This window comes from Tamandua tetradactyla, chromosome 7 (genome assembly GCF_023851605.1).
Source record: "Tamandua tetradactyla isolate mTamTet1 chromosome 7, mTamTet1.pri, whole genome shotgun sequence".
Taxonomy (NCBI): domain Eukaryota; kingdom Metazoa; phylum Chordata; class Mammalia; order Pilosa; family Myrmecophagidae; genus Tamandua; species Tamandua tetradactyla.
Genome location: NC_135333.1, coordinates 162,051,424 through 162,063,515, shown reverse-complemented (window position 1 = coordinate 162,063,515; position 12,092 = coordinate 162,051,424). Strand labels below are relative to the sequence as shown.

General features: G+C 31.5%; 1 protein-coding gene across 3 annotated transcripts in view; it reads left to right on the top strand.

Annotated features, from left to right (window-relative positions):
* The window catches only part of EEA1 (early endosome antigen 1), a 193,649-nt gene that overhangs the window by 168,041 nt on the left and 13,516 nt on the right, over positions 1-12,092 (top strand). For all 3 annotated transcript variants that reach the window (XM_077111593.1, XM_077111592.1, XM_077111594.1), the window contains 4 exons: positions 2,326-2,465; positions 7,386-7,716; positions 9,089-9,190; positions 10,769-10,963. In XM_077111593.1, coding sequence (XP_076967708.1) covers positions 2,326-2,465; positions 7,386-7,716; positions 9,089-9,190; positions 10,769-10,963 — 768 coding nt within the window. The remainder of the gene's footprint in view (positions 1-2,325; positions 2,466-7,385; positions 7,717-9,088; positions 9,191-10,768; positions 10,964-12,092) is intronic.

Here is a 12,092-nt window from a genome sequence, read left to right as displayed (position 1 = left end):
ATTTTTAAAAAATTACTTGTACTTTTCTGTCTTATTTTAGAATCCCGTCTTAATTTTTTCTCTTCATTAATGGATGGCCTTTACAATGTGATAATATCACATGGTAGTATGTCACTATTGCAGAGAGACAGCCAACCAGGGGTATATTTTATCATTAGAGGAATTTATTTTTGTTGTTGTTGTTATTGAAAAGTCACTTCTGTTCCATCATTTTTCCACCTCCTTGCATCCTTATTCCAGCATAATATTTCAGATATTGTAGATATTTTCCTCTTTTGACTTTACGTTTGTATACTTTGTATATTGCTTCTAATTAATAATAAATTTAGGACATGGTAAGTTGCACCTTTTAACACAACTCCAAGTGAAAATGTTGATTAGACATACCAGAAAAGGATTTTACTGAGTCCTTTAAATTAGAACATTTTACCAACAAACAATTCATTGTTTAATAGTAGAGAGTAAAAATAATAAAGTTGAGTTATCTGCTTCAGATAAACAGCAATAACTCAAGTTACACACACATATGCTTCCACAGTCAGGTTGAGTACCCATATATGATGAGAAAATATAATGTATGTGTGTGTGTGTGTGTCCATACCAATATAATATGGGAGAAGAATTACAATGTAGGTGTTGGGTAAGAGCCACAGGTACCTGAGTTGGTTATAGCAGAGTTAAGGTACAAAATCATTAGAACTATGGAAAAAAATTCATTATTTATAGATAAGCAAACTGTATCTTTATTAGTTTGATTTTATAAGTTTTGAAAATTACATACATACTCAGAGATAAGCCTAGCCCTGGGACTGTGGGATAAGCAATGCCATCCTGACCAAAAGGGGGAAAAGAACTGTAACAATAAGGTATCAGTGGCTAAGAGAGTTCAAATAGAGCTAAGAGGCTATTCTGGAGACTACTCTTGCATACTCATATGCAAGCTTCAGCCAGATATTGCTGATTGCTGGAGTTTGCCAAACCTCAACCAGCATCATTCCTGTTAACCCTAAAGAACACCCAGGGTTCTTTTTGAGTTCCTACAAAAGTTGCACGCACTGATTTTACTTTGCAGAAACCTGAAACCTTCAGATGGTTCCAGAGCCAGCTTCAGCTGGATATTGCTAATTACCATAGTTTACCAGACTCCAATCAACACCATTCCTGTTAAACTTAAAGAACATCCAGGGCTCTATTTCAGATTCTACAAAAGTTTCATTACTGAAATTACTTTTCAAAAAGCTACCACCTCCAGAAGGGTTCCTAGGCCAAATCTGTCCTGTCCAAGAAAATCTCCAAGAAAATCAACCCATTCCATCCTCCTATCCCATATTGTTGATATCCCTTTCCAACATGAAAAAAGTTAGAATGGGCATAACCCATATATCCCTAAAGATTGGGAGAAAGATCAAAATGGAAGGAGAAGTTATACCAGAGAAGTTAGGATTTAACAAATGTATATGATTATTGAATCATTATATTGATACTTTTTAGTCTCCAGTGTCTTGGAGCAGCTAGAAGAAAAACCTGAAATCGTGGAACTGTAACCCATACCAAACTTTGAAATCTCTTTTATAACTATTTGTTATAATGTATGTTGAGATTTATTGCTTTGTTGTGTCTATTTCACAATAAAAAATTTTACAAAAATTATACACATAGTTAATATGTATATGTAAGAGATGCAAACTGCATCTACATCAAGAGATTAAAGAAGCAAAATCAGGAATTGAATTGGCTTTATAATTAAGGCCAATGGGAATTAATGCAGAGAACTAAATGACAATTCCATTGTAGTTTTGAATATATACAATTACATCAATTTTGGTAGCTATGAATATAAAGTATGTTTTAAGTGGGTACATGTGTGAGCCTGTTTCTTTTTGTAATTGTGTTAATAACTTTAATTCAAGTAATGAATATTTATGATTGTTTTAAATATTCTCTTACTCATAGTTATTTTTATAAAATAAATACTTAGTGACTGCCCATAGTTTTTTTTTTTTTTTTTTTTTACTTTTTTTTGGTGGGCAGCACTGGGAATCAAACCCGGGTCCTCCTGCATGGCAGGCAAGCATTCTTGCCTGCTGAGCCACCGTGGCCCTGCCCATAGTTTTAAAGCCTTATTGTAGGGCCTCTAAAAGATTCTCAGATAAATATCCTTTACTTAATAATGGTTTCAGAGTGTGTTTTTATTATAACATAATTATTTTATGTCTATTTTTATGTTACATCAACACCAATTTGAGTATAAACAAAAATGCTATACTGCTTAATAATAGGTAATTATTAACATTACAATGCTATTATACCATATTTCTTTCAAAGAAGCTAGAATTGGATACTTTTGAAGTTAAAGCAAGCAAGGAACAAACTTTGCAGGATCTACAGCAGCAAAGACAGCTGAACACAGATTTAGAGCTTAGACTTACAGAACTGAGTAAACAACTTGAAGTGGAGAAAGAAATGTAAGCTAACCTACTTTGCATTTAATTATGGGGGAGGACTGTGAATTCAAATACTGAAATTTCCTTAAGGTTTTGATTTTGTTATTGCAGTACTTAAAGATTTATTAAATGTTTATTTTGTGTTGATTCAGTAAACTACTGATGTTAATGTAAATGAAACATAAGGCCATCACAATATGATTAATGTTTATACTAGAAAGGACTGAAAATTAGTTTTATGAAATTTGGGTCATCTTGTCTCTTTTCAATAATAATATGGATGGTACCTGTTTCTCTGAAGTAAAGCAATTAAATTGTTCAAAATTTGAGTAAATTAGTGTAAATTTAACAAATTGAGGGATGTTTATATATATCACCCAAGAATTGTCAGGCTTTTGCTGAGACACCACATCAAGTAGGAAATAGATTCTTCTTTATGAAACACTCCTTTTCAGCATTATAGTTTTGTCTATTGCTATAAGTGCAAGGGAAACACCTGAATCAGTTCAGAAGGGAAACCTCCTTCTGTTTTTATTATTGAGGTTAAAAATGTACATATGAAAAAAAAGTAGATATGGTTAAATGCACAGATCTTACAATGCAGTTTGAGTTTGGATAAATATATATTTTGTGTAAGCATGTTTTCCCCTCACCCTTGAAAACTGAGCACTTTCATCACCTCTGGAATTCCCTCATGCACCCACCCAGTCAATACCTGACCATTTCCCCATCGACAACCACAGTTCTGATTTCAGTCCCCATAGATTACTTTTGTGTTTTTGAACTTCGTGTAAATGGAAGTATAGATTGTTATTTTTTGACTAACCATTTTCATTCAGTGCAATATTTAAAAATTCTTCTGTGAAATTGAGTGAATTATTTGATTTCTTTTTTATTTTTATTACTATTATTCCATTAAATGAATATGCTATAATTTATCTTTTCTCCTGTTGATGAGCAATTTTGTGGTGTTTCCACTGCCCTTAAGAATGTTCCTGTTACTTCACATCCTTGCCAGTATGGTCCTTTTAATTATAGCTACTCTGTGGAGTGTAAAATGGTGTTTCACTGTGGTTTTTTTTTTTACGTGGGCAAGCTCCAGGAATCGAACCTGGGTCTCTGGCATGGCAGGCAAAAATTCTGCCCCTGAGCCACTGTTGTCCTGCCCATCACTGTAGTTTTAATTTGCAGTTCTCTGATGAGGCTAAGCACTTTTTCCTGTTCTTACTAGCCATTCAAATGTCTTATTTATAAAGTATTTGTTAAATAGTTTTGCTATTTTAAATTTTTGCACTGTATCTTCTTTGTTGTTGAGTCGTAGGATTGCTTTATATATTCCAGATACAAAGTCTTTGCCATATGTATTTTTTCAACTATTTTCTGCCAGGCAGTAATGTTTTTCAATGAATAGTTTTTAATTTTGGTTTAGTTCAACTTGTCATTTTTTTCTTTAGGTTTAATGCTTTTTGCCTACTCTAAGAAATTTTTGCCTATCCCTAGAATTATGAAGAATTCCCTGTGTTTCTTCTAGAAGTTTTACAGTTTAAGTTTGTATAGAATATATGTTGAATTATTTTTTGTGTGATGTATAAATGAGTGGTCCAGGACCACTATTTTCAATACTTTGTTGAAGTTGTTCCAGTACCATTTATTGAGAGACTTTCCTTTTCTTGATTACTCTAGATAAAGATTTATCAATATTATCAGTCTACAAAAAGAACCCAGATTTTAATTTCATTGATTTTCTTTGTCTGTTTTCTATTTAATATAATTCTCTTACTACTTTTACCAAATGTTTTCTTAGACTTATTTTGGGTTTAGTTTGCTTTTCTTTTTATAGCCTCATAATATGAAAGCTTCCCTGACTGGTTTACCCTTTTCAATATCTCTTTGTTTTTCTCGGTTCCTTGCCCCTTTCATGCTCTTTTTGCATTTTGAAAATGCTAGATATAAAATTTCTGGCAGATGGTAGTTGAGTGTCTTATTCTAATAAAGTCAGTATATTATGACAGTTTTTCAACAGATGAAATAAAATGTCTTGAGAAAGGGTATCTTTTTCTCTAGTTTGTTGTGCTACGTGCTAAATAAGTTCCTTATAGCCCTGGGGATAATGGTGGCTTAGTTTAGCTAATATATGAGCTTTAAGGTTAATTGGAATATGAAATTTTAAATGTTTCAGGGGTCAGAATGGATATTTTCTTCTGGGTGCATCCCATATAGCCATATTAAATACCTAGCTGTCACATCTTTGCTTCAGTCTCAAAGGAGAATCAGTCTGGTCCAATTCCAGTTCATCCTTGATGCTGATGCTCATCTGGGGTCCTGCCATGATATCTCCAGTGGGCATATAACTCACCATAATTCTGATACTTGAAAATCAGTTCTAATCCAGTCTTCTTGGGAGACTTATAATTGGTCACATTCAAATATACTTTTCTCTCTAGATGCTTCATAGGCCACTCTATCTTGGACCAAGGGGATGAGGGCTCTTTACTTTTCTGGTAATAAAGGCCGAGTCTGAGAGCCTAGGAAAAGTACCCTTCAGGAAGAAGAAATAAAATGCATCGCGGTTGATGATTATTTTGTTTCTCACCTTCATGATTTCATCCTTGTTTTGAGATGTGTTGATAAAATTTTCTTATTCTCTTACATCTTGTAAAATTGGTCCTGATAATTAGAATTGGAGGATAAAGATGCATTCTGTGCCTCAAGATGGCATTCCCTCTCATATATGTCAGAATTTCCAGTGTCTAGGTATTGGGGAGCACATCTGAGTGGTCCATCATCCACTGGGTAGTCCACGGTTACCTTTATATCCCAGTCATTGGTTCGTGTAGATTACCTCTGAGTTCTTGTTCTCTTCCCCAAGGTGCCTGTATGCCTAATGGTTCTTTGCATTACCTGTGTTCTAATCTCAGGGTTCAGAAATCACTCAGAGACTTCCATACCATACTGAGTAGAAAGCCTTTAAGATTAAGTCTTTTTTTCCTGCTTATATACTTCATGCAAACATTTCTCCTCTGGGGTCTTTTATATTTCTAGAGTACTACTAGAAAAGAGAGGCTAGGTTCCTCCTACTCCTATGTCATATAAACATCTGTGGAGTTTGGCTAAGCCCAACCCTGAGCCAAGGTTGAGAGCAGGAAAACAGGATACAGGATACAGAGCTCCCCTTTCTCAGGACCCATCTACATCTATGTACCCAATCTTTCTCTCCAACATACATTGCACAAATGCTGTGTTTTCATTTCCATATACTTCAACATAATTTCTAATTTCCCGTGTGATCTCTTCTTTGATGCCTGGGTGATTTAGAAGTTTATTGTTTATTTTCCAAATATTTGAAACTTTTCTATGTATCTTATTGTTTTTGCTTTCTAATTTAATTCCAGTGTGGCCAGGCAACATACTTTGTAAAATTCAAACTTTTGAAATAGAATCTTATTTAAGGTCTAGCAGATAATTCGTCTTGGTTGATTTTCTATGTGCACATATCTGTGCTCTGGGTTATTGGGTAGAGTGTACTATAAATTAACTTAGGTCAAGGTGGTTGATAATGTTCTAATTTTTATATCCTTGCTGTTTTTGTTCTAATTTTTATATCCTTGCTGTTTTTTTTTTTTGGTTGTCCTATCAGTTTCTGAAAAAGGGTATTAAACTTTCCAACTGTGGTTGAGGATTTGCTTATTTCTTCCTTTAGTTACTTCTTTTTTTTTTTAATAAACAAAAAGCTTTATAGTGACTATATAAACATTTATGTCTGTTTTGCCTTCTCTGCCTCACATAATGTTATGATTTAACAATAATTATTTATTAGAAACCAGTAGCATAGTGAATAAATAAATCAACTCATAATTTTAGGGTGGCTTAACAAGGATTTTATATAAAGTAGTAAAATATTGTTTTGATGACTTCTATTTAGACCTTTAAAAATCCTTGTGGCACAGTTTTCTAATGTACTTGACTCAGCAACTTTCTAACTTTTTTTAGAAAATAGAAGTTTCTAAGACTAAAATTTGGAAAATTTCAGGGTATAAAAACAGTTCTAGTTTTTATTAATACTCAACTTCAATTATGTGGCTATGCATCTTTCAACAACCTTCTTTCAATATAATTTTGAATTTATAATGATTCATTGGAATGTACATTGGAAATAGTGTGCATTTTTAAAATATTATTAGTTTGTATATAGTTTTATTTCGCTTTTAAAAATGGTTGCTCTTGAATCTGTTTTTTTCCTGAATAGTATGCAATTTCATTTCTTTTATGAAAACAATAGAAGTCCATAGTTAAACATTCCTAAAACTATTGCTTCATTTCCTAGGTGCAGAAAACCTGTGTTAAGGGAAAATTGGTAACAGACCCCTTTTATTAACTAGTTCCTAGGATTAAAGTAAATAATTTGCCTTTCCTCTAATTTAGAAATAAAACTTTTTTAGCCTTTTATTAATTTTTTTTTCTGGGTAACCTTAAGCTATTTGAAGTTTAAGACCTACCACACATAATGTGTTATAAATTGCAGGGAAAGAGGTAATGTCCTCCATGTGCTTGGGAGCTAAAACTAATAATAGAGTCTTTAAAGAGCACAGAAAGGACTTTTCTGACAATAATGGGCTAGACTGTCTGCCCTATGCACAGTTTTCTTTGGGGATCCACTGTGGTAGACAAGACTAGATACAGTTAGGAGTTTAGATGGTTTTGGCTTTACCATGAACTTATCTGACTAGATGAAAATGAACTTCATCTATTAAATGATCAGATCAGATGATCTAAGACTTTTTTTTCAGTTGTATTGTTTTATGAAATTGCATTATATTTTACTTCTGAACCATGTAAAAAAGCTTCTAAAATCAATAAATTATTTATTATTAATTTTAAATGGTAAATTGGGAATGGTAAATGATGCAGTATTTTAAAAATATTATTTTCTTAAATATTTAGAGTTTGCAGGACGAAATTGGATCTGCAGAAAAAATCTGAAGTCCTTGAAAATACTAAACAAATGCTTACCAAGCAAGAGGAAGAAAAACTAATCCTTAAACAAGAAATTGAAAATTTAAGTCAAGATACAAAGATGCAGCATAATGAATTGAATAATAAAATTCAAGCAATGGTAACAGAACTACAAAAAGTGAAGATGGAAAAAGAAACTGTTATAACAGAACTTTCTGCATCAAAAGAAAAATTATCAAAAGTTTCTGATTCTTTGAAAAACTCCAAAAGTGAATTTGAAAAAGAAAATCAGAAAGGAAAAGCTGCTATATTAGAATTGGTTAGTTGTTTACGTTTACTTTCTTTAAGAAGAAATAATTATTTTATTTAAAATGCTTTAATTTTCTGCATAATTCACTATTGACTTTTAATTCTACATTAAAAGATTTAAGAATTCTTATGAGGAAAGAATTAGATTTACAAAATTTAAGAAAAAGCCAAGATAAAAGTTTAAATATGAATATACAAGATCTTTGGAGATCCAATTTATAAATGAAAGGACTGAGGATTAAGACTTAAGCATCATATATTTTGGAGGGGGGACATGATTCAGTTTATAACAGTGTGTATACGTATGTGTGTGTGTGTGTATAATTTTCTAAAGGTCATTTTCAGTTAACTATAACAGTCCTTCTCTATTGCTGGTATGGTACTACAATTAGGAGAAGACTGTAGCATATTTATCCCTGAGGACACTTCTACAGAGAATACGACTGCTAGTTGAAATGTTATTCACTTGCCTGAGAAAAGGAAAAGAGATCAGACAGATCTTGATGACTCTTTTAATTCTGTTACTATAAACTTTCTATTTCTTTACTGAATCTTCAAAACTCCAGAGAATACCGTATTTTAGAGATAAAACATACTAAACTATAGAGGAAAAAAGTTGCAGTCTCAGGAAATGCTTAAATATAAATATATTCTCAGAAATATTTTAACCCAGTATAGCACAGAGTAACGATAATGCAAAGTTCTCCTACTCTCAATATGAGTGTCTGAGAGTACACTAGTTCAGTAGATTAAAATAAATAGTGATATTCGCATGTTGCCTTTTTGTTCCTCTCTATGTGGAGAAAATATTTTCTATCTGTACATCATCTTCCCTCCTGAGATATATGTGATTATTTTTTGTTTATTTCAATATTTTCTATTTTCTTCTATTTTTTTAGAGCCCATTGTTCTACTTTTAAGAGTATGATACATTAGTTAATAACTAATTCTGTGACATAAAAATGTGATTTCCAAAGTATTCTAAGGTATTGTCTAAAGTATTTTAGATGTCTAAAATATTTAGTGGTGATTTGTCTATGATTATGCATTGTGTGTGTTTATACTGTAAAACCAGTAACTGTATGCTGTAGTTTCTGAGAGTGAATATCAACATCTGAGGGAATAAGAAAATAGAATAATTGCTCTTGTCTTTATATTTTAGAAAATTGAGTGATTATGGAAACCCTTAAGCTTTTACTGTCCTTCTCCCTTTACTCTTGTAATATTTGCCTAATTCTGTTATTGAAATGGGTGGTCCTATCATACCTTAGCCCATCAGTGATTCTAATTTATTTCCTTATGTGAATATTATAAACGTATATAATAAACTCCTTAAACTTACTACAAATATTTTCTGCATAATATAGTTTGCATTTTTTTAGGAAAAAACTTGCAAAGGATTAGAGCATCAACTTCAAGTACAGAGGGAAAGTATGCTTAAAGAACAGAATGACTTGAAAAAGTCACTTGAAATAGAAAAGGAGGTAAGATTTTCTTTTTTCTGTAACATAAAACATGTAAAGCATAATATGACCATCATATTTTCAAAATATTTAGATACAGTATAAAATTGTAATTTGTGTTCTACCTACTATTAAAAAGACTGAAACTACTTCATAATTAAAGGCCCAAATAAAGGAATATAATTAATAAAGGTGGAAAATTGAGTCAACAAAAAGTTATAATTAATCTAAACTAAGGAGCATTATTGTGGTTGAAAAAATCTTGATAGACTTTCCATAGAAATGAACTTTTAAGGGCTCTTTATTTCATAGACGTTTGTATTAATGGTATATTGACAACGGTTGTATTAAAGTAAATAAGTGTAAATAAATGGGTATAATATGTGGCTTTTATTCTCTGAAGATGTATCTGTTGGCAGCTCGAGTCCGGACATGTAGTTTTCTAGAAATCTGATGTAATAAAGCAGATATTAACCCTTAGCAAGGGTTTGATGTGCTTGTATTCTGATCATTGATTGAAAGAAGACACCCGCATTGTGGCAAACTATCGTGGTTTAATGCCCACGCTCTGAATCCAGATTGTTCAGATTTACATCCTGTCTATGCCATTTATTAGTTATGCTTTCTTGCCTCATTTGGGGCAGGTTACTTTATCTCTCTGTGCTTCTGTTTCCTCAGCAGTTAAATGGGGCTAATAATAGAATCTATGCCATAGGGTTATTATGAGAAACAAGGGGGTTAATGTAGTTAAAGTGCTTAGAACACCGACTATAACAAAATAAATTTTTAAATGTTAACTGCTATTATTTTATCTTCATCATTACTGTTACACTACCTGGTTCCCATTATACATATTTCTCTATTCTTTGCAGATAAGCTGAGGCAACTGTATATAGTGCTGAAACTTTTTCAGAAGTAAATCTTGAATATGGTCAAACGTTCAAATTAGGTTTTAATGAAATGTGCATAAAATATGAAAACATGATTTTATTTAGAAAAGTAGAAGATAGTAGTAGAAGATAGAAGAAACTTCTATAGAGTATCTCATTTTGAATAGAAATGTATCCTAATGAACTGTAAAAATTAGGTAGTAGCAAAATACACCCCAGTTATGAGGTAACTTTGCAGTGAAATGTCATCAGGTAGATAGTAAACAAGTTTGCCAAAAATAATTTTTGTTTTATCATATTTAAAATAAAGCTATTCTTTCTGATTTCTTGTGGCCTACAGACTTAGCTTCTTGAAATGTTCTGGGAAGACAATAGACATTCTAGCACTCTAGAGATTGTTGATGATATTCCGAGTTAATTTAGTTCATTTACAAGCTTTATCCAAATATGCATTTATAAGTTTAACAGAAAGGTAGGATTAAACAAATATTGAAGATTAATCCTGCATGTTATCTAATAGTGAATAATGCCAGTTATGGTGAGGGCCTGCTTACTCCATGAGCGTAGTGATTTTTCTCTTTTGTTTACTACTGATTACCTGTGGCCACAGGCTCAGTAGTTTCTACCTAGTGCCTGGCATATAGTAAGTAATCAATAAATGTTTGTACAATGAAAAAATGAATACCAAAAAGCTTTTATTTTCTTTTAGACTTCTCATCAGATGAAAATAGAACTCAATACAGTGCAGGAACAAGTTGTGCAGGCTCAGAATACTTTAAAACAAAAGGAAAAAGAAGAACAACAACTTCAGGGGAACATAAATGAGCTAAAGCGATTGACTGAAAAGAAAAAAAAACAAATTGAAGTGCTCCAAGGAGAAGTTAAAATTGCTCTTTCACAGAAGGTAGTGATATGATATCTGTTTACTTTTTATGGGAAGAAGATCTTTGCATTTTTTATTAAAATTCATTTATTACCAAAATAATACGATTAATGCAGATGAGTTACAATATCGGAAAGTTAATATGTGCTCAAAATTTTATAAGTTAAATGTATGAAAATATTTGATTATGTGATTAAATATCTAAGTCTGGATTTCCATTCAATATAAACATGTCATATTATTCTTAGTTAAAATTCTAGTGTTAATCATTTGCTTGTCTTTTTTAGATGGACATGAAACTACCTTTTTTGTAAAATAACAGATAGTTAACACTTAAAGTGAGAAGGAATGATTTATGTAATATTTCTAGGCTTCTTAGAAGGTTTTAAAGGGATTTAAAAAATAAATTATCCTTATTAAGGGAAAATAGTCAAGGATAAAAGTCACAACTTTTTATAAAGGTTTTTTATAAAATAAAAAAATTCTGTTATGTCAATTTCATATAGTTATAATTGATATTTTAAAGTTATATCATAATGGTTTCCATTCCCAAACCTATTCTCATGTATTGTTGAGGTTCTGATTTTCATTCTGAAATGTGTTTAAAACTAGTCTGAACCAAGAGTTGATAAAAATGAATTGTGCTTAATATAAAATAGATGAACAAAGTTAGTTTTCCACACTGTTGATATGTGCATATTATTTCTCCAAGGGGAAGGGAGCAATAAGATTCCTAGTATTTAGAATGAACAAATTTGTTCTGTCATTTAGAGTTGGATTTCATAATACTAGAATAAAAAGAATATATATAAAAAATACAAATATGAATTTTATGTTGATCAGTGATTTTAGTACTATAATTTTGCTCCTTCACAAAGGAGTTGTTTTCTAACACAAATAAGAGTAAACAAACTTGCCTATCTTTTTGTTTGTGTTTTTATCATATATAATCAAAAGTCAGGATGTAGTTATCATAATAGATATTTCGTTTCACACTTTGATATCTTGAAGTCATATTTTTTCAAAATCTGTTAGCCTGATGTTCCCCAGATCATCACTTTTATGACTTTGTAATTTAGTGAATTAAAAAAACACAACTTTTTAGCACGTTTTATTTTGTTATTAAATTAATAGTTATAATACGTTGTCT